At 47.1% G+C, this 26,438-nt stretch overlaps 1 protein-coding gene and 1 long non-coding RNA gene across 4 annotated transcripts in view; both read right to left on the bottom strand.

Moving 5' to 3' along the window:
- LOC135396590 (uncharacterized) overlaps nucleotides 1–26,438 on the bottom strand; it is a 356,249-nt gene that overhangs the window by 282,860 nt on the left and 46,951 nt on the right. The window lies entirely within an intron of this gene.
- Nucleotides 1–26,438, bottom strand: part of LOC135397938 (uncharacterized) — a 71,337-nt gene that overhangs the window by 9,243 nt on the left and 35,656 nt on the right. The window contains exons 2-3 of one of the 3 annotated variants that reach the window (XM_064629426.1): nucleotides 11,289–11,439; nucleotides 7,972–8,038 (exon numbers count right to left, since the gene is read on the bottom strand). In XM_064629426.1, the coding sequence (XP_064485496.1) occupies nucleotides 7,972–8,038; nucleotides 11,289–11,439 (218 nt within the window). Of the gene's footprint in view, nucleotides 1–6,533; nucleotides 8,039–11,288; nucleotides 11,459–26,438 lie in introns of those variants that run through there. The other 2 variants (XR_010423897.1, XM_064629425.1) reach the window with 2 other exon arrangements.

The raw sequence follows: 26,438 nt of genomic DNA, 5'->3' as shown, positions 1-26,438 counted from the left end.
AAAGGCGTACGCCTCCCGTTTTCAACAAATCAGGGCAGATAACGATATCATTTGAGATGAAGGTTGGCTAGGAGCGTGCTATGAGGTGAAGTTCATTTTTAAGAGTGTATAGGTATCATATCAGAATGGTTGGAACCGTCCTCGAACCGTCTGGTTCGAAAAAAAAAATAATAATAAGAAAAATAAATATATATAAAAAATCGCGAACAAAGAAAAATGAAAAGAAAAACAAAACCGTAGGCACAGCTGAGCAAAAGACTTTGACTGACGTGCAAAAAGACGTGCCAATGGTTAGTTATACCCCATGCTGCCATGGAACGTAAGGCTTTACTGTCCCGACCGTTTGCCGTCCCAAGTATAACTCCAACGCAGCCTGAGTGGCGCTGTGCATTAGACAGGCTTGCCGATGCGTCCAAGTGATGATTCTTTCGTGGAGTGTCACTGTTTATCACAGACACTGCGTTTCGGAAATTTTGCACAGAACGTGATTGGGGCAGTGAATACGAGAAGAGTGGACGAGTGTGTCCGAGTAACCAAGCAGGAAAATTGTCTCATAAAGAACGACAACAATGAAATGTTGTTCCGTCCCTGCTCGGACTCCGTCTCGCACAGCCGTACGAGCTGTCAATCAAAACTGTATGTAAGGTAGGTGCATAATGCATAATGTAAAACCTATTTGTGAAGCCTATTTATCGGCAACGAATGTCGTCCATAATCGAAGGTTTCATGGCGGCGGCTTCTCATCCACAAGGTGGGGCTGAGGTTCAATTTATGAGAGCGTTTCCGGCGGGGAGACGACGACGCACTTTGGCAGCGCAAACAAAGGGAGCGGCACGATATATAATTCCCAAATGTGTGTACACACGCGCTCTGTGTGTCCAACGGGCGTCGTCCGGGCAAGACCTTTATTGCTGTCTGCTCAGATTGTGCTTTGTTGGCGATCTGTCGCCTTCTATAGAGTTTCGCCACAACGCAACTTTACTGTGGAAATGCAGTACGGAGAGTCATTGCGCACACCTATTCTCATTCAAACACCCAGACAGGTCAAGCCTTTTGCGAGGAATGCTCGTAAAGTTGCCAAATTTGTCTCGTGAGCGAGAAGCTATCGAGGAAGAATTCTCACGCAGATATTTTGTGCTCTCTCGAGACCAGCTTGCCTCGCATTCTCATGAATAACCGACACGCGAGCAAAAAGATTGCATCGACGAAGTCGCGTGGTCGTCCTGCAACCTGAAAAAGAGCGTGCCCTGCACCCAGGAAGAGAACTTACCACACGCTCAGGGAGAACCAGGTGTAGCTCCTGATTTGAATAGAGAGAGTCTGGTCATTAAGATGAATGCAAAGACAGCCGTAAGGCTCCCTTTTTCAATACGTCGTGGTACTGAATAATATAATTGGTAGTGATGGTTTAGTACAGGGACGTGTTATGCGGTAAAGCTATTTTCAGAGTGGAAGCTTAGAAACTATTTGACGCTATCCCACGCCCTGTGCATATTGCACCGCATCAAATGCCTGTTTGTCGCTGCTCTGCCTATAGTCTATACACGAACGTGGAATCATCGCTGCTCTGTCTGGTTCTGTCTCATCGATAAAATCAATCCTCGTAACTGTTGCCCGCAGCTCGTCACAAAGTGTTTACATCTCTGCCACATGTGACCATTATTGGATCGATCATCACCAACCGCGACACAATACACTTACGTATAATTGCTTATACAAGCGCATCATATCATAAGGACATGATCTGTAATTCGAGAAATGATGTATCCCGACGGGAGAAAGGAAAAGACGAGGAGGGCGAAAGGCTGCGTTATAGCAACGAGGCGAGCTAAATTACTAATGAATTAAAGAAGATGGAAGTAGTGCAGCAATTTCGTATACGACACGTCAAAAATCAAATGTGGAACGTTGAATACAGCGAATAAATCCAGAACGACAAATGAAACAGACGGAACTGTATGTGCATACATATTACGTGTGTGCGTGTGCTAAAGAAAGGAAGACCGGGGCACCGAGTGATGCATGGAAAAAAGAAATGAGTCGCCTACAGCAAGAATAGGGAAATAGGAAAACTAACAAACAATTAGAATCGTCTGTGCACCATTTTGTCCAGATGAAGGCAGAGGTTCCACCCAAGCGTTGACGTCCCTAATATTTGCAAAAAATATATTTCAATCATTTGTTACTACTCCTATTATCCCTATATTTACGGCCCATTTTTTTCTCGCACTTGGTGACTGTTCCTACAAATATGCCCAGCGTTGTGACAAAAGCTCTGCCTCCTTCAGGACCAAATCCCTGCTATCATGAAGAAACGCAGACAGTTCTTCGATTATCAAACAGTTTGCAGTCTGAGGGGGAGTATATTTATTAAGAAAAAAAAAGAAAGGAAAGACTTAATGTGGTGTCAGTCACAACTGTTGATTCCCCATCTGCAGCTTGCGTTACTATCTGATAAAATTTCTGCCTGCCTCGGTGTGTGCGTCTGCGTGCGCGTGAATGTGAACATACAAGTGACAGAATGGGGTCGGTTTCTTTCTGAACTTTAGTTTAATATGATGAATGGGGGGTTTCATCGCCAGAGGCAATACTCTACCCCATTGCTGGTAGTGATGTGAGGAATGAAATAATGAGGCCCTTGACAACAAGGATCGAAGTGCGATTGTGTCCAGAAAGGGTTGGTGGGCTTGATTCGGCCAGGGACCAAGCAATTTTGAGGGAACCAGGCCTCGATATGAGTAGTGAAATGTGTAATATCAGCGGCATGGCCGAGCCGGCGTCCCGCTCGTTGGTGGTATCCAAGGTCGTGTTGAAGACTGGGAGGTGGTGGGTTCCAATCCTATCACCGGCTATGCTGTCTCAAGTTTTCTCTGGGTTTTCCGAATCCTTCCAGACGAATGTCGGCACAGTTCCCCTTGAAGTCGGCCCAGGACACAACTATCCCCACTCCTTCCTGCTGTCCCCCCTCCATCTCCTGACGTCTGTACGCCGCTCATAGCCACAGTTGCTTCGCGGCGCTAACACGGAATAAAAAAACGCGATGTGAAATGTCGGCGTATAGTGTCGTCAAATGTCAGCTCCCGACCAGCAATTGGAGAGATGTGGGTTCGATTCCCGGCACTCGCTAACATTTCTTCAACTGCCGTCTTCGGAAATTATTAGACAGTACGTTTCTTTGCTATACTTTCCCTGTTATTGGCTCGTGAATACATGCTATATGATCACGAGACTGAGTTAGAAATACGGACATAAGGACGGACGAATTCTCCGTCTAAATGCTTCGTTTAAAGCGCAATATGAATTGGTTTGGTTTGGTGCAAGGAAAAATAAAATGGAGAATGTGGCATGCTCATGAGAGAGCCGGCTACTCCAGTTCAATTAAGTGTCCAAAGTAAATAGAATGATAGTTTAGGAGTAAAAATGAAAAGAAACTAGCTGTCGTGTGTGACACGCGTCACATGATCAGTCATAGTACATCAGTCACAGTACATCCAACAGCTTAGTGTCAGTAAAAAACTGCACGAACGCTTGGAGGGCTTGGATCTTCAGCATTCACATAGCGATCGTTATCATTATATTTAAAGTTCGCGCGCTCCAAAGCCGCTTTGATAGAGTCGCGCGAGAGCCCGTAGCGAATCACGGGCCGAAGTGATGCATTTAACGCACGTTATGGGATAACAACACGTTGAAGATCATTGCATCAAAAATTCGGCTGTTCAGTCAGGCCAAGGTGGGCCGGAGATGCTGCCGCTATATCTTCGACAGGACTTTATGAAACGTGCAGTGTCATTTACAGACCCACGCATGCGGCAGCTAGGGGAGTCTGCCTTCCTAAGTCTATGTAGCAATCGTCCGCTGTACACTCTGAAAAATAAACTGCACCGCATAGCACGCTCCTAGCCAACCATCATGTCGAATGATATCGTTCTCTGCCCTGATTTGTTGAAAACGGGAGGCGTACACCTTTTTTGTGACAATTATGAACAGCATAAGTGTCACAAAAAAGGCGTACGCCTCCCGTTTTCAACAAATCAGGGCAGAGAACCATATCATTCGACATGATGGTTGGCTAGGAGCGTGCTATGCGGTGAAGTTCATTTTTAAGTGTGTAGGGCACATTTAGGCGAAGCCGGTGAACCAACGTGGCATATCTCGTCGAAAAAAATGGCGGCATAGGCTAACTGTGAGCCCTGGGTCAATCTGGTGGAGAAAGGGGGACCTCACCTCACCGGAGAGCCATTTTTGCATGGCAGAATGCACATTGGGTCGGACTGGCTGTAGCATATTTGACGGGCAGAGCGTTTCTGACGTGCTCTGCTCGCTGCAGCATCAGCTACGTCGTGCCCAAGTATGCCGCAGTGGCCCGTAATCCACTGGAATATTATGTCATGTCTATCCTTCACGGCATTTGATATAATCCTAGGATATCGCTTACGACAGGGGCGATGGAGCTAGAAGTTCCAGTAAGATGTAGGAGACTGCATGGAGTGGACTGTAGGAGAGCAGATTTGGAGCCGCTATTTAGAGTGTTAAGGGCAACCTCCATGGAGCGAATTTTTGCAACGAAGTTCGCGCGGCAGACTGCCACGCGCGTTCCGCCGCCAGTTGTTCGCCGGCACCAGCTCCATGGAGCGAAAAACCAGCGGACGGCGTCGGGAAGTCATGCTGTGATGTCACTGTTGCCAGGGTATAAGGTGAAAGCTTAGTGAAATCAATTGCTCGAAAAAGTGCATTTAATGTCACAAATTTTGCAACTAAATCCAACATCTGTCTGAAAAGATGCGCCCAGTAACGTACCGAAAAGCATACTCACTACTCCGAAAAGAAAACATGTTTCTTCGCAGAGAATGCCTCACGTTCTAACGATGCAGTTGGCGAAACAGCGAGCAGACGACAGCATCCAGTTGCAAGAAGAGGACGACGACGATAATTCACGAGAACAGACGACGACGTGCAGGCGATCTGGCGTAGATTCGTAGCGGAAGACCACTTTGATTGGTTCATCTGCAGTTGACGCTTCCGGAATCGCGGACGCTGGGCGAAAATATCTGGCATGGGCAGATCGGCGGCGGACGCTCACATTTTGGACGCCTCGCGCAGGGCGTCCGACGCTGAGCGAACTTCGCAGCTTTTTCGCTGTACATTCGCTCCATGGAGGTTGCCCTTTACCCACTTCGTCAGTGAGCGCGTCGACAATTCTAATTCTAATATGAATTCTAGTCACCAGCTCGCTCACTTTTTAGCAATTCTTCCATAATATTGCTGATGCTAGAAATTAAATCTGTTGCGCTACTGGATCCAAAGGGCATTTCCTTGAAAAGATCCTACATCTCACACACGTCTTCGCGTCGGCGAGAGAAGAAAAAAGTAAAGGAATTTCCGCATCCAGTGGCAACGTACGTCGATTCGACGCCCTCTGTCAACAGATTGTGTTCGCATGGAACTCCGTTGGCAGGTGCTGCGGATGCGCGTGGCCCTACGCTAATAGGCGCCATTGCGGTTTCCTCACGCGTGTCTCGAGAAACACCTTTTCTTCCGTCCGAGACGTAGTTTCGTGACCGACGACGCGCGAGACACCTCGTGGCATCCATCGCGTGAAATATCTTCGCGCCTGAACGAAATGCCGTTTGCAGATGAGACTGTGGGGAGGCAATTCAGAGTCCGCAAGCCAGAAGCCGCAAGAAACTCATGGCCACACATAAGGGGATGACGAGACGAGACATAAAACAAATAACATGCACTATATACGAGCAAAATATACAAAAATTTCTGTCTACAGTTCAGCGCACTCGTTATGTAGACGTTTGAACACTCAAGTAGCTCAAACACGCAAATCAGTAAACGAAGGATAAATGAAGCACCAGCGGATTCGCAGACACCTTCAATCAAAATGGTGCTACTCATTGCCCGCCTTCTTCGAGCACCGCTGTCATCTCCGTGCATTTGTCCATCTTTAATTACACAAATTGTATACACTGCGCGCTCTTTTTGTTGTTATGTTGAATTTTTCACCGATTATTCTCTTCCAGACAGCAGTCAATCAAATCTTCCTGAAGACCTGAAGAAATCCGTCTGCTTTTGCTGGAGATCACAACGCCTATAGACGAAATGGACCTTCCATAGTTGACCGCCATAGTTGCCATCGATGCTCCGATGTGATACGTTTTCTCCTTTGTCGTGCCTTAAATCCCCTTTTGTTTTCTATCCCATCGCATCACATCACATTTTCTTCTTCTTTTTCTATGTCTGAGAAGTCGGTTTACCCAATCACAATGTCGATCCCTGCCAGGGTGCCGAATAGCGATCAACAGCGAATTCAAATACCAATTAATCATCTGCATAACTGAATGCATGGCATCTTATTGTCAGCTCATTTGTGAACACCCTGCACTGTAAAAACAGATGGTGGTCGCGGTGCTAGTGAAAGGGTTCGCTGTTGTCGGCCTCACCGAGGTGGGCAACGTCACGACAGAAAGCAATTCATGGCAATGGTTGTCGAACAGTCTGCTATGCGGCGAAGCTCTGTTTTAGAGCCGATCATGCCATTATACCCCCCCCCCCCCCTCTGTTTTAGAGAGTGCACCTGAGGCGCTGTTTTCACCTTTCTTACTAAGTGAGAGCACGCTGAAAAAAACGAGACAATGAGGAAGCACATACTGTCATGGATATTTTCCCATAATACAACTGTCGCAGTAGGCAGTCCGTTTGCATAAAAGTTGAGTACGAGTCTCAGACTCATTCGCGATAGCCTTGGTAGCGCTTCCTCCACGCGCACCGAGCGCGTGCTTCATGCACTGCCAAGGCTATTGTGAATGAGTCTGAGACTCATCCTCGACCTCTATGCAAACGGGCTCGTTGGGATTAAGTACTCCACGTTTTTGTTTTTCACCTGTACTAAGCATTCCACAGCCTTCGGAGTTTAGTATTTCCTGGAACGGCTTTGGAAATGAGCAGATTGTAATTGCAACTCTGCGAGTTTCGTTGCACAATATGCTTCAGCATCAAAACAACGCCTTGCAAGAGGGAGTTGGCAGGGATTCAATCACCCTCGTCTTTGAAGTCGCCTTCGCTCCGTGTTATCGCCCCCAAATAGTCTGCGACAGGCCGTTCTGCGGGTGCAGTGTGCTAGCGAACATAGATAATACCTATGTTGTCTGATGCCGGTACGAAAGTGAGCGACATCGACTGCTGTTTTAAATTGGAAAGCTGAACAACCGACCTCCTCAGCTTCGTCTCGCACCCTCAGTGCTCGGGACAACGCGCGACCAAACTTAGAACCATTAGAACCATGCGTTCTGTTGTAAACGTTTTACAAATCGACCGACCTGCTTGGTATCTGTTCGCATTTTCCCACTATACACCACACTACATCATCATCCCCATCATGCTAGACCCAACGGCAAAGGGACAGCAGTGTGAAGCGCCGAATTTACCCACACCATCATCATGACATATAGTTGTTGCGCTGCGTTTGCTCATCACCGGACCTTGATTCGGAAAAGGTCGCATCCTATGATTCCGGAATTACAGAACACTCCTCCACGTACCGTTTGATCTCAATTCGGAATTTTTGTAATTTTCCTGCGTATTTTTACCCCTTTCCATTTGTCACTACATACGCCGCATTCTGATTTCAACTGAGATGAAAATATAGTGCACTCCACTCGAGTCGGATTGTGTTGTGAAAATGAGATCCTTGTGTGCCTCATAATGAGTGTCACCTGCTTCCGGGGTACAGTATCGCAATTCCTGCGATGGAACACCACATGTCATCGTCGTCACGTATGTCTTGTTGTTGATTCACCTGCTTCTGTGAATTACTGTAGTCTTTAAGGGCGATACCGAACCAACACAGAGAAAAGACGTATATGTGAGACAGGTCCGGTGCTTTGTACTCGCGTGCTCTTGATACACGCAAATGGAAGTATTTCATATGAAGATACAGTCTAAGGTGCACGATCGGTCGGTTACCCCCGTAAGCTTGATGTTCCTGTACTGGGCTGTGGTCCACTGCGCCACCAAGTCCGCAGACCGCACCCTATAAGAGACAGAAAATAGGGTCACATATAGTTACTGAAAAGATGAAACGCTAAAGTTGGAAGTATCGCGAAGCACACAGCTTCCAGCAAAGTTGAGTAAACAGCAAATGTTTCCGTGACGGATTAGACACATGCAATGTGAAAGGGCCACCTACACTCTTAAAAATGAACTTCACCGCATAGCACGCTCCTAGCCACCCATAATCTCGAATGATATCGTTATCTGCCCTGATTTGTTGAAAACGGTAGGCGTACGCCTTTTTTGTGACAATTATGAACAGCATAAGTGTCACAAAAATGGCGTACGCCTCCCGTTTTCAACAAATCAGGGCAGATAACGATATCATTCGAGATTATGGTTGGCTAGGAGCGTGCTATGCGGTGAAGTTCATTTTTAAGAGTGTATACCAAAAGTGGTCTGATCATAAACCGACGTGACGTTATCGTTTCGCCACTTTTCGCCCGGGCTTGTCGTGCATCAACTCGTTTGCTGCGATTGGATGAACTGTGACTTCTGTGTCACTGCCACTTCACGGTCTGTCACGTCGAGACTGGGAGGTACCCGGGTTCGAATCCCGGTGCCGGCTGTGCTGTCTGGGGTTTTTCCTGGGTTTTCCTCAGACGCTTTCAGACATATGTCGGCACAGTTCCCTTAGAAGTCGGCCCAGGACGCACATTCCCCAGGGCGTCAGTCGTGACGTTGCCCACATACGTGAGGCCGACAACGGCAAGCCCTTTCAACATCACCACCACCACCACCACTTCACGGTCACTTCTGTGTCACACATATCGAAGGTGGGAGGAAAGCGTCGAGCTGGGGAAGGGGCGGGAGGGGGTGGGGGCTTCATTTGGTATAGGGGGCGTTATTACATAGGACCCATATCAGCAAATGAAAAACTGTCTGTAAAGTGTGTTTTGAGAGCGCATGCGGTCAAGGCGAAAGCGTCTGGCAACACGAGATTTCCTCAATAGAGTGACGTTTTAGAGCACACGATACCGAATATAACGGGAAAGGAAACTGCATACGCTACGAAGACTGTGGCCGTCAGCACGGCAGAATTGATCAGCGAAAGACAGAATCATTCGGGAACGGTTGGTTAGGACTTAGGAGGAGCAATTTCGTGATTCGACTACCTTTGAGTATAAAAAGAGACGAGTCCTCGAGGGAAGTTCTCTCCTTATTTTGGGTGTTGAGAAGCACGGCGAAGATGCGTGTAAGAACGCAATGCACGCAAGGGCACATAAAAGCGCTGCGGCCAGCAGATCAGGAGCGAGGGGCTGTTCATTACGTAACCTCCGCCCATTAGCCGTATAAAGGTTTTATGGAGGCCTTCTTTGCCCTGCATTTGGATACGTCCTTCTATAAATGAACTGTTTGTGCCCCCTGTTGGCAGAGAGGGAAAGAGCTCGTTCTGCAACGATGAGGTATACGGCTGGACAAATAAAGGATCGCCAGGAGCAGAGATAAAATAAACAACCCTGTTCATAGGAGGTCACGTCTGTATCCCTTCTGTTTGTCGCAACCCACCAGGGTCTTCGTTCCTGCACTGAGTGTTACGATGGAGTAGAAAGATAAAATATCACGAACGTGCATTGCGTTATTCCGGTGAAGTTAACATTAATTAGAAACTAATGTTATAAGAAAGACATGCGAGGAATGCTGCCATATGAGATTCTAACGTTGCAGTTCAAGTGATTTTCTTCCAGCGACGACCGGACGAAGGAATGATTTTCTCCTTCTTCTCCTTTTTTTTAATGTCTCTTGGTTATCTTGAAGTTGGTTTTCCTATTTTCTTTGCTATTCACGAGTACTGGAGTAGCCGACCCGACTTTATCCGGTCCCACAGCTCCATATTTTTTATATCTCAATCAATCAATCAAGAAGACAGCCCCCAGACCTTACAAGGTCACGTACAGGCATCTGGCAAACCTGGGTCCAACAGCCACGGATAACCTACTGCATACAGAAAAAAAAAAGCATAAGGCAAGCTGGACAGCTCCACAAGGACTGGAAAACAGCACAAGTGGTCCCAGCCTTCAAGCCTGGCTAACTGACTAGAGATATCAGCTCCTATCGTCCCATCAGCCTCACCAATTGATCGGGAAAAGGGATGGAACGAATGATCATGAAAAGAGTGTAGTGGTTGTTAGAAAAGCATAACTTTTTCCCAGAAAAGTTTGCTGCGTTTCGTAGGGCACGCTTCTCGACGGACTATGTAATAGGTCTCATCTTTGATATTGATCACTGCATAGCCCTGTCAGTGACAGTGACACAGTATTTGACATAGTATTTGACACAGTGAGCCACACTCACGCGCGTCAGGGTCTGCTGCATGCTGGCGTCACCAGTGGATCTCTGATTATGTTACAGACAGGCCCATTGAAATGATAACTGAAGATGGAAGAACAAACCCAGTGCCAATTAACCAATGAGTCCTACAAGGGGGAGTCCTTAACCATACCCTCTTCAATACAGTCATGGCTGGACAGATGCCTCTACTCCCCCAAGGTGTGAAAATCACAGTCTACGGAGACGATGTGTGTATCTGGACCAGCGGACGATATGCCAGCCAAGAGTGCAAGAACACTTGTGCAAGAACACTTTGGAATATGCCATGAAGTCTATCATAACATTCTTCGAAGAGAGCGCCATGGACCTTTCTCCGGAAAAAAAGTGTGTTCATAGCCTTCACCATGAAAAAAACCTCAAGGACTTTAGCCTAGTCAAGAGACCATCCAGCCACAGATTCTTAGGAACCGTCCTACGCAGAAACCTGTACTGGACAGAAGATATTCGAAAACTCCGGCAGAAAACCAAAACCTATGCCATCATTATGAAGATTGTGGCCGGTGCTAGGTCACAGAACAAAGTGCACTAGGTGTAAAACACACGAGCATGATCAAGAATTTTCACCAGGCACTGGTACGCCAATTGTTGGCACACTGCATCCTAAGCCTCATGCCTATCAGGAAAGACAACTATAGATGCAACCCTAGGAAGGAGCCTTAGGATTTGCCTTGGAGTGCAAGCAACAACAAGAACATCCCTTGTCCTCGCAGAAGCACGGGAGCCTCCTGCGGTCGTGATTAGGAGCCAAGAGCTGGAAAGACACCTGGTCCGACTCATCACACGGTATAGTCAAAAAGAAAAGAAAAAAGCCACAACACAAACCTAAACTACGGCCATTCCACGAACCAATAAGATATAACCAATAACCAATAAGAAACAATAAGAAGACCGGCACACACCCATCAGTGCTCCGAGCCTTGGCCCAGACACTTCTCGAAGAAAAGTTTCCAGCCAGCATCAGCTCAGCTTCTGCTGTTGACGATGTCAGGAAGGGATACCGACTCTCCCATGGCACATCATCGACCGCAGCCTTGTGGGATCTTGAAAGCCCTGTGCCGTATCAGAAAAACTACACCCTATTATGTTATGTTAATTGTCACAAAAAGACGTGCTGCCGAGTTTTCCACAAATCAGGACGACAAAGGTGTCATTTAGCACAATGGTTGACCTCCACCGTGCTATACTCTCGAAACAGAACTCCACCGCATAGCACGATGTGCGCCAACCACTACAACGAATGACAGGGTGTCGCAGGGGCGTACGCCTGTTTGTGACAATTTGGATATGTGATAATTGACGCAAAAATGCTGGTGGAAATGGTTGGCGCACAGCGTGCTATGCGGTGAAGTTCTGGTTTAAGAGTGTAGATGACCCGGCTTCGAATAACGACACTGCTTGTGCTGACTGCTGGGTATTTCGCTGGGTTTACTTCAGAGGGTGAAACGCGCAGTTCCCTATGAAGTCGGCCCCAGACGCATGATCTCCCTAACAAACCATATCAGACAGGCAAACATTTCGATAACAACGACACCACCATTTGTTTTAGAGTGCACCCGTCGTTATAGTGTGATATAAAGTTTTCTTCCGCCGGTGATCTAAGCTTTCTATGTCTGTGCCACTCGGTATAGCATTCTGCAGAGTGCAGATGAGCGAGCTTCAGAAGCATTGTTGTCCAGTAGAGACATAATATGTGAAGACTGGACCTGTGAGAAATGGCGAAGGAAGAAGGCAAATAAATCGAAGAAGCCCTACAGAGCGTGGGCTCACGCACAAAAATATGAATTTAGTTTGGACGAAGAAAAGAAAGAAAAAACAAAACAAAACACAGAGAGTTATCTTTACATGACGAAGAAAATGATGAATTACATGGAAGCTGAATAGATTAAAGTCAGAAAGCTATGGGGGGGGGGACTGTTTATAGGAGTAGCCGAATTTGTCCTGTGACGAATTCAATATCTCCCTATTATTTTTTTCTGTCAGAAACGATGCCGCACAAGTTAGAAACGAGAAGGAAGAGGTGTGGAATTTATAGAAGCAACTTTTAGATATCTTCTTTCCTTTCCCAATTCCGAGAACTGAAATAGCCATCCATCTCATCAGCGCCACGCTCTACATTTTATTTTTGCCCCACCAAGCCAAACCAAGTTGCCTACCTAACGTCTTTTACTTAAATAACAATACAGAACTGCTTTCTATGTAATGAGAGCGACATTGCAAGAATACTGACGACCAACTTCATATAGGCACTTCGCGTTATCGTATTGAAGATTTTGTTCATAACTACTGATATGGTGCAGTTTCACGAACCACTACCATCTATACTTCTCCTATCGTCATTATCGTCATCACTGTCATTATCGTCATCACTGTCATAAGAAGCAACGCTTACTCACAAGAAAAACTTGTAGTTTCTCTTCTGTTTATGCTGATCGTAGTAGAGAAAAACATGGAGGTGTAGGAGTTCTGACTTCTCGGTGCAGAACATAAGAGGTATGACATGAAATATGCGCCACATAAACTTCGATCATCGTCCGGGAAGGGCTTGGCGGGAGATGCACAGTCACGCTCCTCATTTGCGTCCAACAGTTTTGATGCGGAGACGTCAGTACGTCCCCTTCTCTCGTCTGAATGAAAAACGCTCGACTAATAGAACTTCGTTATAGGTGGTTGGAGGAATACTTCTTGTTTGCTGTACGGTGTACTTCGTGCCTTTATCGTATTTGGTGGCCATGTGCGAGCTCCGTATAGCTTTGAGAGTGAGAAGACAGGAGTCCATGGGCGTGCACTCCGGGCACTGGGCACTAAACTTGCACAAGGCAGCTCCGATCGGTAAATGACGCACGGAGGCCGGAGAATATGAGACAATGTGACAGCCGTGTGTGTTAGGCCGAGTAATTTTTTGCTCAAGGAAGTGTACATTCACGAAGGTGCGTGATGTAATCATGGGTGTTTGAAAGGATCCAGGGTGGATATGTTAATTGCACGGTAGTCTCGAACCCGTACTATGAACTTGCCTGGTCGCCTGAAGTGTTGGGGTTGAACACAAGTAGAGCAGTGTTGTAGGAAGGACAATACAATACAATGTTCATTTAATTAAAAAATCAAATAAGCAATCTAGTAAGAGACCGCTATAAGGCCGGCCGGCAGAGTGAATGGGTAATGAATAATAAAGAGACTGTTCGCCGTAAACCAGGAGAACATATGGACGCAAAAACGCCGCACTGAGTACACCACGGCGAACGCCGCAATCCAATTTACTCGCCGGCGCTTAACGCCGACGAAGCACGAGGGGGTGGTAGAGCATTGGTTCCGGAATCGTCTAGGAAGCTGGTGCCGGATGTGTTGCCGTGACGGAAAACAGGCAAAATGGAATATGGTACAAATCTCTCGTTAATGACTATCCATCGCATTTCCGGGCGACGACGTACAAGGCGGCTCGCAATGCCCGACAATGTCCGTGGCTAACAATTGGCAGAAAACATCGCTTGTTGCTTTGCACAAATCCTGAGGAACATTTTAGTTCGGGAAATGATGCTATTGCATAGACTAACGAGGCAGGGAAGCGCAGACGAGAAGACAGACTGACAGACACGAACCGGACGGGCGCTAACTTCCAACAGGTTTATTTCGGAAAACACACTTGGGTTATATATCTTGTACAGGGTTAGGGTGATCTCAGAAAAGCAAGTTCTTTATCAGATAACGACACTGATGGGGTGCCTCGTTATGCTATACCAACAAGCCCAAAGGTTCGCTCTTCTCGCTCTTTTGCATAGATGTCTTGTGGTGTGGAGACACACACACACATCCATTAGTTAATGGTGAGGTGGGCGATTGAAGTGATGTGGAGAGAGTTCAATACTGTCCCGTATCTCTGAAGGCCCCGAAGACCGTGTTGGCGACGGCAGTGGTAGCGGTGGTAGAGTTAGTGGCGAGGCTCCAGCCATGCGAGTGCAACCCTGACGTTCTTTGAAAGTTTTAGGCATAATTTCCGAGGAATAAGAAGCGATGACTAACAGCTGGGTGGGCCTTAGTGACGGATGTGTTAACGGCTTACCAGAATGTCTACGAAGCAGGGCACAGGGTAGTTCTTCAACGGGTTCCAGCGTGGTGTCGTGGGGAATGAACAAGCTGACAGCGCCGCAGAAGCAGCTCTCTCATCTAGGAGCGAGTATTGCCCTGCTGAGAAGAGACCGTCGCTCCATCCTTCGACGTCTAGTGACACCCCTGGCTTCCCGCCTATTGACAAGTGAAATTCTCCCCCCTTCTATGCTTGCACGAGTTGGTCTACGCTCGCTTTCCGGAAAACACCTTTCGTGAAGACGCTGCATTAATTCTTCGGATGCGACTCAGTGTGGCTTTTACAGCTCAGTGGCGTTGCCGTTTGCAAGTTGACCGCGACAAGTTGACTCTCATATATGCCATCACTGCGGTAAAATGGAAGACCTATGTAATACTGCACGAAGACCGAGCGGAGTCAAAGAACAAACTTCTTTATTGGGCCGACGCCGGACGTAGACTAACCAACTATCGCCAGTCGAACAGCTGATCCACGCAGCGCGCGCGTCTCATCTTCGTCAGTGTACTACAATCTAGAGCACATCCTGCTCCATCGCCCGCACTACCAACATTTCAGATCCACACTTTCAGTGTCTCTAACTTAGCTGGACTCTCGATCTCACTATGTCAAAATTGCTTGGTCTATGGCCAAATCCAGCCCACCAATGCTCTGCCATAAAACCACTTCTAAAGTTTTTTGGACACAGTAGGATTTCGGTCCTCACTGTGAGGCGACTGATTATTCCATTTCACCACATTACCGCCAGCAATGGGGTAGGGTATCGCCGCTGACGATGAAACTCCCCACCATTCAAAGAAAGTTGTTTTTGTTAAGACAGTTGAGTTAAGACGATTTTGGCAGTTGCTTGTCGGGATGTACTCTTAGGGTAACTGCAGACTACGGATCAAGGGACAAAAGCGTGCATTAGTTCAGTACGCTGTTGCCAGTAGATGTAGCAAGCGTTCAATTTCTTGCCTAAATTTCGTCAAAATCATCACCAGGCGCGTGTAGTTGCTAAGGGTGCGTATACTACGTATTTAGCGCTATCACTGTAAACTGGAAAACACCCTCATGGGTGTAAATGGCTTGTCCTATAACTGACACCTCTTTTTACACCGTACATGGTCTGGAACACCCTTTTTCGAGGGTGTATCCCGTGTAAAACGCCCTTTGAAAGGGTGCTTTTCCTTGAAAATGCCGTCTTTTGCACCCTTTATACACCTTTTTAGGAGGGTGTTTAACGATCTTACACCCTCTTAAAAGGGTGTTTAAAGGGTGCAAAAGAGGGCATTATCAAAGGGTGGCATTCATGGCAAATACGGTGCAAAAAGAGGAGTCAATTATAGGACAAGCGATTTACACCCATAAGGGTGTTTTTCAGTTTACAGTTTACATCGATCGATACACGTCCGGAGGCCACCTAAATCAGCAAAATTCTAAAAAGCTACGTGCACGCCATCCTTGTTGTCGTATGTTAATTTCCCTTCCAAAGAACAGAGATATCGCTGTTAAAATTCGTATTCGCGCCAACGATAACACTGATATTGTTCTAAACGTGAATCCCGTTTCTGTTGCGTCAGGCTGCATGTGCCAGGGTAGGACTGCGGCTATATTCGGCCCAATGCTTCGATGTCATTGTGCTCTTGATAGTGCCCTTGATTAGCGCATCATTGGAATGGGGTCCGTATTGTCTGCCGATTTTGGACAAGGGTGTCGTGTAGGTACTTCAGCAGCGTCTGAATGGTGCTGCGTCTTATAGCTGAACTAGAACCAGCGGAAGCACACGCGCACATTTTCCCTCATATTTTTCTTCTTTACACCAACCAACCAATCAACCAAGAGGAAGGTGTAGACGGGACGTGCGCAGGTGTCCGAGATTACATGGGAGCTGACGCGGGTTCGAATCCCCGCACCAGATGTGCTGTCTGAGGTTTTCCCTGGGTTTTCCGACAGACTTTCCAGACGAATGTCGGGACGGTTTCCCCAGAAGTATGCATACTAATCCTCTTGTCCCCCACTCCTTCCTGCTGTCCTCTCTCCAGTGGTTTATCCAGACCCCCCCCCCAACATCCCCCCCAAATGTTTGGCAACACCGCCAAATTTTTCCCCTCTGTATTATTGTTACAATGCAACCGCACCCCCAAATTTTTTGCAACCCCCCGAGCTTGTGGTTCTGGATAAACTACTGACTCTCTCCACCTGTTCACGTCTGTACGCCGCTCATAGCCACAGTTGCTTCGCGGCGCTAATGCAACAATAGCAATTCCTAAAATAAATTTGCGAAACGGCGGTGGTATTGCATCTCAGAAGCAAAACTATTACACAATTTATGTTTGCCACGTAAGTCCAGAAACGGGCTGTTGTAAGCGAACCCGTATATGCCATTGAGCGTGACTTTCGATCCAACGCGCATTGAAGAATTCTTAAAACGAGATCTTCAAGTACGCTTCATCGTAGCTCATCTTCGGTGCATCGCACCCGCATTCTTGCGCAAAAATTGGACGAATTTAGCGATTTCCTTCTCCCGTCTCCCTGCTCTGCGGAGGAGATGAAAGAAAAGAGCTCTCGAGATAGCTTTTCATTTCCGCGTTATTTGTTCTCTCTCTATTTTTTTGTTCCGAGTCTGAAGAGCGAAGCCCCGAGAGAACCGCGTTTGCCATCTGTCTCGCGTCGAGAGCCGGGTTTACGCGTGCGAAAGTAAACGATTCCATCATGCAAATCTGTGTGGTCTCCAAGGCGTGTGTCTCTACCTCTCTTTCAGTACTCGAGTGGGCTTACACAAAGCTTTTAAAAGCTCCTTGGAGCACCTCCTTATTTTATTTCTTTTCGCCTTCTATCTGAGCGCATATGACGCCCACAATATATCGATTATATTGGAAACTGAGAGTACTGTATCATTTCATTCGTGATATGATGCGATTTTGACAAGCCTTGCCGTCTCGTAGAGAGTTGTACGTGCGAATTACGCTGCTTATAGACTGCATTTCACGGGATTTTGAGATTCGATAGGTGGTTGTTCTTGTCTCGCATTTCAGATAATTTTAGAAAGCTCTTAACTTGCAAGACAGCCGAAGATGTCACTCTTGGGACATTTCTTCTATATGAGAGCCAAGGAACAATCTGCGTGTCATTCTGGAAACACAATATGCCTATCGCTGTTGTGTCAGAGCTGAACGTATCCGTTCACTGACCCCAATGTTGCACGTATTTCAATGCATCTGTCTCAAATGCCCGGCCTCGGATGCCTATGAACTGTCCTGAGCACTGCACGTGCATACCCAGTGCGGCGAGCCTTTTCTGCAGGCTCGTTTGCATTTAGGCCAGGCGTGGCCGGGAACACACTCAGTAATGATGAGGATCGACACCGGACTGCTGTCGTTTTTTGCCTAAGGGTGCCTCGCGTTGTAAACCAATAGCTTCCAGGGTTTGAAAAATCGTGGAAGCTATTGGTTCTAACGCGAATTCCAATGTAGCCAATAGCTTCGCCAATAGCTTCCAGCTATTGGAAGCTATTGGCTGAAAACGGCGTTGTGTGTGTTCTGCGGTGAGCCGGCCGCAACCCGAGTGCAACTGAAATTTTAGACGGGGCACATATTTGGGGGTTCTTCGTTTCAGTCACATAACTAAGGGTATCGGCTTTTGTCCGAAACTCTATCCGGAAACATATGCCGGTAAAATTTAAAGCCAATTCGAATTTATCCGAAATACTCCGCTTTCGAGGGTTCCAGTAATGGAGAGCTCACCAACAAAAGTCATGCCATGATTGGTGGCTTTCGTTGTGTTTTGTGCCAAGATTGCCTCACATCGTGAGGTACCATCCCCACGACAAGGAAGGCTGAACCTCTTGACCCAAATCCACTATGAAGCAGTCTTTCACTTAAATATTCGTGAACCATGCATCCGTGTAATGCGGGTGATCCTCATCCTTGCCGTGAGGCACCCCGGCATTGGAGTCACTGGAAAGGGGTTTACTTGGATAATGTCCAGCGCATAGGATTTTCCGTTTCCTTTTTATGTGAATCATGCTTCCCTTTTTCCTCAAAGTGTACAAGGGAGCCCATATGGCACGCACATTGTCTTGAAACAATAGCTAAGTTGTTGCAACGCAGACAGTAAGATGCTACGCAAGTGAAAGCTGTCCTGCAAATATATAAGGGAATATGCGGATTTAGGGATGTTCACGTCGTCAGGCGATCGCGATACAGATGTCGCTGTCTGCAATCTCTGCCGCATAACAATAAGCGCTTCTGCAATGCAGCTCTTCTAATTCTTTTTGCGAGTATGTCGTTTCACAGCCGTTGCTTTTTCTCCGAACTTGAGATATCAACTGAGGTGTCAAAAATAAACGACGACGAACTTGGAATTCTCGGCAAATAATAAACCCCGAAAAACACTCTATGAAACTATGCCCAAAAATAAATTCCGAAAACCGGGAACCCTACACATAGTATAGAAAGGTCAGTGTCGGCTTGCTATTCCAGTGCTCCACCCCTTACAAAGGCAGTATGTGCTGGTGCACAGTCCCTATTTCTTCGCTGAACATTCGGAGGTCGTGAAGGTAGCAGTCTGTGGAGACTTTTTAGTCTTTCCTTCCTGTTCTTGGATGTAGCAAAGGTCCCAATAAAGGCTCGTGAAGTTGAGCCCAGGAGCGACCCGTGGCGCGGGGCTCTAAGCTACGAGAGGCAGAAGCCATACCGCGGGCCAAGTTGTCGGGCCACGGGCCTGAAGCCCAACGCATGGGAATCTTGAAGATTAAGTGAGTTCAAACGATGGAACATTACATCAACGAACAGGGTCCATGGTGTGCCTTTATGTTAGCCTTAGCGCCTTGCTTTATGTGCCTTTATCGTTGGTGATGTGCATGGTTCTGATGCACAATATTGCGGTATGTCATGTATCAATACTGTATAGACGGAACGATATACGGCTCTTACGGAGCGTGTACGTTTACTGCATGGTGCACAGTTCGCGGGTGTGCTTAACGTACTGGTGGGTGATTTTGTCCAGAAGGAGGACGGTCCTGAGTGTAAATGTTGCGATTACTTTTCTGGTCGCATCCAGGGCGCATAGCAACCATCTCTCTGTGCCGCGATATGATACGTAGAGTTTACACCTATATGTCTCCCTCTTGTAAACCTGCATAGAGATTCCTGTTGTTGTGTATGAACTGTTACATATTGTAAATTTGGCCATGCAAGTTGCGACGATACCCTCAATTGTGCTGGTCGTCTACAGTTTTATCGCAGCTACTCTGCCGAAACAAAGGGACACAACATCATCCTCCAGTAGATCCCTGGGCACTGCGGTTGCAGTAGAAATGAGAAGGCTGACCAGGCTGCTCGAATTGCTCACCATAAAAGAACAACTCATAAAATCTACTTCATGCAATCTGATGCAAAGTACTTGCTCGCCTCCTTACGTAATCGCCTCTATAAAACCATATGGACAGGCGACGTCATGAATCACTCGTTCCTCGCGCGAATCGACCCCAACTGCCGCCCATCGAAGATGCCAAGGACATTACAGTCCGTCATCCATCACCTGCGACTCAACGTCCCGTTCGCAGCAGCACTCCTTCACAAGATAGGTGTCGTTAGATCGCCGGCCTGGCGCCTGCGCGCGTGTTCCATTTTCACCGCGGCTGACTGATCCGGCACTATAGTTTCTTCTGGGCTCGTACCGGTCACATCGGACAATTAAACTGCTCGTTGTCAAGTTCAAGTATGTTCTTTCCTACACAAATTTTGCAAATGTTAGGAATATGACAACTGGTCTCTGTAGATGCGCGTGATCATCGAATGCATACTGAGTTGAGTATCTTCGTCTTTTCCAATACATACTTTTACAGCCCCACTGAAGCCATCTCGATTTTGTACAGTGTTTCCTCATTCACCATGCCTACTGTGTGTATCGTGTTTTGTTTTGTTGTCCATCGTTGGCGCCGGGAGTGTATTGGAAACGACGACGATGCTCACGTCAGTATGCACCCCATAATCACGCTCATATATTCCGTCATTCGATTCATGGCTATTAAACAGAGTACATCTACAGATACCAGTTGTCACATTCCTTACATTTTGGTGTCGAACGCCGGGAAAGAAACTCTCGAAAGGATTTGGCAACTGGACCGTGCCTCATGGATCGTCTCAAACAGCTTAGAGAACCTGTCCGCTCGAAGATCACTCAGCTTACTTTGGAGATCACAGCACTCCTCGAGGAAATTCCTTCTGCCAAGACCCTGGAGCTGAAGCTCGCGTTGCTAAGTCGTCATGTCGGAGTACTGCGAGATCTCGACGCACAGATTTCTGCGATTATAGACTTGAACGAGATAGAGAGCGAAGCAGAAGGCTGTGACGTTTACCTGGAGATGGTGGTAACTGCTCAAGCGCGCGCTAACAGATTTCTGGAATGTTCAGGAGGAACTTCGATGACTGCTACTTGACTTACTTTGGACGCTACACGAGTTGCGCTAGACGAGGCTGAAATATTCACAGCTGAAACCACGCAGGAACCGCTTCAACGCACGGACGATGGAATAGATGACAACGACAACCAAGAATTCGCTCCATGCCCGTCAAGTGACGACTGCACTGCTGAGGCCCAGCGTCAGGCCCTGCTATCGTATGGAACGAAAGCCAACGCCGCACCGAGCTAGTGCTGCACCGAGCCAGATTCATCATGGGTAAACATTAAAAAGGAGCCTCCAGATCTCCGATGTTGGTACCATGACTGGCAGTGGAAGCACTAAGAATGCTAATATCTGAGACATCAGGAAGAGCATCATGTCTCCTGTACTGCATCGGGGAAGTGTGCGCTAGCTCAGACCCTGACTTCTTTGACCCTTGCGACATGCACAACTACGGATGTCATACGGCCCCTTGCGAGAACGTTACTGCTCAGGTTATTCCGTCAAACGCCATTCCAGTAAGCAAGAAAACGAGAAGACGCACCATTATGCGTTCATGTTCATGTTTATGTTCATGCCACTTTATGTCCCACCATGCTTCGCAGGAGGAACTGTTCCCGACGTCACTCTGTTTGGTTACGACGTCTTCACCAGCACATTCCTGCGATGGCGGAAGACCACGATACCTTGTCTCGTGAGGTGTTTCACGTGCGACACTCGTACCGGATACCGGGTGTAACTCCAAGTAATCATGGTGCTTTGCAAGTGCCTCAGCGGGACACCGGTCCAAACATCGTTCAGTCATCTTGGCTCTTTGAAGGACACGTGGGACTGCTTCTAGAGCCCGACTGAAGCCATCTCGATTTTGTAGAGTGTTTCCTCATCCACCATGCCAGCTGTTTGTATCGTGCTTTGTTCTGTTGTCCATCGTTGGCGCCGAGAGTGTATTGGAAAATACGAAGACGCTGACGCCAGTGTGCATCCATGCATCCGATGATCACGCGCATCTTCCGTCATTCGATTCATAACCATTAAACATAGCACATCTGCAGAGTCCTGTTGTCATATTCCTTACAGTGCCGTTTACTGCGCCCTTTGTATTATTTCTGTGTTCCATCAACCGCTCATTGATGCAACGCCCCGACTGCCCAATATACAGGGTGTCTCAGTTAAATCCCCTGGCAAAATAATTCGCGAATGGGTGCACCAATCGAAGAACTTTCTTTTTTACAAGTATCTGTCCGATACCACTTAAAGGCACTACCTACCTGACTCACCTACCTCGCTACCATAATGCGCTCCCCACTGCACGGAATGATACATTTACCAGAAAGCGGGGCGTGAAGGGATGGGATCCACTGAGTGTTTATTTACCCCCAGAGCTATTGATGGAAGCAGGAACTATACTGTATCATAGGTTGGAAGCATATTCACACACAAGCAATTGTGTGAGAGTGCTTACAACCAGTGACGTAGTTCAATGACTCCACTTCGTCGCTTTCCTAAATTAAACGAGATGTTCCTCAACGATATCATTATCTATTTATCTCACTGTCATTTTTTTTCGACAACATCGACATCGTATCATTATCCAAAGTTTAAAAAAAAAAAAGAAACGTAAGGTGTATCCATCACATAGCAAAAGAAGAAGATAGAGGGCGCAGGTCTACCTAATTGGACGTGTGCTTTACTTCTTGGAAGATACAAAGGAAGCCCGTATGACGAAAGAAAATACGAAAAGTTCATCGCTTCCAGTCATCAACCAGCAAGGGATGAGCAGAGCAAGGCTCTGAATATTTTTTCCGCGTGTCCTTCGTGCGCAAAGCGCTTTCTCAGTGCGGGACCGCCGTGTGGACAAACAGCGTTTCGTGAACCGTTTGCTTTTCCCAGCAGCGTTTCGAGCTTTGAGGTTAAGTACCTTCTCTCCCTTTGTTGACGCAGCAGCGTCCTCTTTGAAACTGCTATAGCGGGAATACGGAAAAATTTTCTCGCCCCTGCACAGCGGGACCAGCTGGTCCTACATTCGACATATGCTTCACGTTCGCAACCTCCAAAGTAAGGTTCCCTCCAGCTTATTCCAAAAATCTCTCCGAGCGAGTGTCACAAAGTGCGCCACCATCATCAGGGCGACTAAAAATCACCAAGTGATCTCGGAGTCGTGGTGGTGCATTCTCCTTGGCTGAACATACTGAAAGTTACACACGTCGAAACAAAATATAAATTCGTCTAGTGTTAAGATTTGATAGAACGGCAGGCTTTATAGCCTCACTTTATTGTTATAGTGTTGCTTGCAAAAATGGTTCGGTCGGGTGGATGAAGGGTTCATACGTCACCAGGTCGTCACCAACCATATCAATATATGAATCACCGCAATTTTTCATAAGGCATTCCGTGGCTTGTTAGCTATAGCCTTAAGCTTACCAAACGAATGTGTATATAGAACTTTTAGTGAAGCTTACTAAACCTACATAGACTTCAGGACCGAGATAGACATTATGATTCTGGCCAAAGTCGGGTAAGCTCTACGTACTGTTCAACACTATCACTTTCCGGGCCGATCACTTTTAAATTAAACCTCAAGTCCAATGCATCTATTTTAGTGATAAATAGCGTGACATGCGCTGTCGTAGAACGCTTCCCTGAACATATACGCTCTGTTCCCGCCGGTATCAAAATTAACGGTAATCAGATGCCACTTTGATGATTTTCGCAGAACATCGAAAAGTGGAAGATCCAACCGTCCGGTGATGGTAGATTGAAGCAGAATGCATCAGGTCGAGAGCCGCCAATATTTCCAACAGAGGCTGTTTGTTCTTTTTCTGGTTGAAGAACAGACTCTGTTCGAAATATCGGCGCTGCGGACCTCAGGCTTTGTTTTATCTTTCCAGGATAGATCGTTCCGCCCTTTGTCACTGCTACACATTCGTGAAGGTCCTCACGAAAGTATAGCAGTGACATAGCAACACATTCCCGTCGTCCTCATAAGGCCGATAGGAATTGCTACATCTCATTAATTAACAGCAAACAAAAAAGTGCAAAGAAAAAATACGAAAGCTAGTATGCTGTAAACAACAATATCTACAACAGAAACAACTTCACTTCTTGGGCAGGCGAAAATTAAACACAAGAAGTACAGAAAAGCAATAACGTATTTCACCCCATTCGCAGAATACCTTGAATACTGTAGCAGGGCCCGAGAGTTAGTGAGATATTCACCATCGGTGCTGGGCCTCAGTTTTACATCACGAAGGAAAAATTCGTTTCTTTATCGTCAAATTGGCTCACCCCCTACAAGCCACCGACTAAATGTGTTTATGATAATAAAAGCTGGGACTATGGAAGGCTAATTGCATTGTCGCAGGGGACGTCAATCAACCCTGTTGACATTTTTCATACGGGGCCACTTTTGATTGACAGCCACCATCCCTGCCTCTCCTTTTCCTCCTATATATGCAGGATGAGAAGCGTATGGAAGGCTGCGCTCAACGAGGAATTGTGTAATGGATGATTGAAAAACAGTTATATATATGTCACCGTACACTCTGTTGTGGCAGTGGCATCGTCACCAGCAATAATGTTCGAAACAAAGGTGTGAATACGCGGAAGGCTTTTGGGGCTTGTTGCACGACCGCGTTACGTATAAGTGCCAATTATACGGGACGTCTACGGCAACCTCTAGTTTTCCAGACAGGATTGTCGCTATCTTATTTCAATATGGACGACACGGCGTTTGCGCCTACAGCAGAATGGTTGCTATTTCTTCCGGTGTCGACTCGGGCCACAGTGTCACAGGAATCATTTCCTTGCCTAGCCGGAACAAATTTATTGGCGTGCGGGAACCTTCCCTGCTACGTTCACGCAAATTAAATTACCTCCATTTGGAATGCGAGTACCGCGCGGAATATCTGAGCACTGGGAAGCGGCCTCACTGAACCGGGGGTCGGCACCCCCAGGGAAACGCAAAATAAAGAGAAAAGACGCCCTGAAAATTGAATCACGTTTATTTGAGTCGCGCGCTGGCACATGTTTGCTTATCTGTATGCAACTAGCAGGTATAGCACAGCTTTAAATATGTCGCCTCTGTTACGCTTTCGGAGGGATCAATCTGAAAAGACGAAATCGTGTAGAATTGTCGGCGTGGAATTATAGTGCGGTAGTAGAGATTAGGTGTAAGGTGGCCATGGCCTGGTTTATTATGAAAAAAAATGAGGGAAAGGTTAGTCTGCTTTGAATAAAACGTATTATCTAATCCAGTCACTTTACATCTCGTGTGGGAAGGCTTTGCAGTGCGACCCCGAGTTGGGGGCCCTCTACTAACAGGTAGCATGAATAAGAACAACTGGGTGCAAGGTCACTTCAAATAACGATGGAACCCTAGGACGCATTGCTCTTTTGGTTTCGCTATCGTGTAGCTGAACCTCAGCCCAGTTGTAAGCAGAGAGACAGATAACGCTGATCTTGACGTTCAACGCCCGCAATTGATTATCGCTATGTTTGCTTCCGTCTTTACAGGCTTCCTGCGATAAACAGAGATGACACTTGTCCCCAAGTCTGTAACAGACGCTTGTATGCATCAACGCGGACCTGCATTTCAGTTTACAGCGAAAGCGCAGTAGCATGTGGAGAATCTGCACCGCATACACAGAAACATCCGTCTCTAACATTACCACAGGCATTTCCACCGGTGAGGCAGCCGCGGGTGAGGTCACGTGCTTCCGAGAACCAATGGGGAAAGGCCGAGGCTGTCGATCATCTGACGTCAGAGCTTGACGCTGAAGTTTGTTCAAGGGTCCCTCGCAAGTTACGACACGCATACGAAATACTTTCCTCATTACTATGACGTGTACATGACGCAATCAAGCACATGTGTCGCTCTCCTCTAGGGAAGACGGTGACGAAAGTAGCAACCACAATGTTGTAGTTGTTCCAATCTTTGCCATTAAATATCCATTAAACGGTGCTAAATGCGGAACAATCTATATACGACCCGTCCTGGGCTGCAACCAAGAGCGGTAATATGGAACCTTGAAGAATGACCAGCAGCGGGCGTGACACCGCTAGTGGCTTTGACCCCCATCGGTGTAATTGACGCCATCAATCTGCTGGCCCCCCAGCGGGGAATAAATGAAGTGCAAATGGACACCCCCGCTGCCCTCATAAACACGTAACAAAGCCGTGCATGTACGTGCCGACAAATTGGCGAAACACAGGGGGTTTGCCTCTACTTTTCATGTGGATCGATTTGTGCGGGGCGTATAAACTCCCGATTGCGGTGGATTTAGAGAGGGGGCTGCACAATGCAATGTGACACACAATGCCCTTGGAGCCCACGGGGGTTAAATGGGGGAATCCTGGCGGCCATTGTGGCTGTTCGACGAGCCGAACTTAACGCGTTCAGTATTGTACACGGAGTGTTACGTCATGCTGAGCGTCTGGTGCCCAACTCTCAAAAAGAGTTGGAGACACTTCAACAGCTGGCGCCCTGCGGCGGCGATTCGACGAAACAAAACGTAGTTGCACTTGAGGATTAGAGTGCCCGCCGGCGTTTCCATTTTTTTTCCTCGTGCCGTAGGGAATCTCTGC

The sequence above is a fragment of the Ornithodoros turicata genome, chromosome 6 (genome assembly GCF_037126465.1).
Source record: "Ornithodoros turicata isolate Travis chromosome 6, ASM3712646v1, whole genome shotgun sequence".
Classification (NCBI taxonomy): domain Eukaryota; kingdom Metazoa; phylum Arthropoda; class Arachnida; order Ixodida; family Argasidae; genus Ornithodoros; species Ornithodoros turicata.
This window is presented reverse-complemented; position numbering and strand designations above follow the sequence as displayed.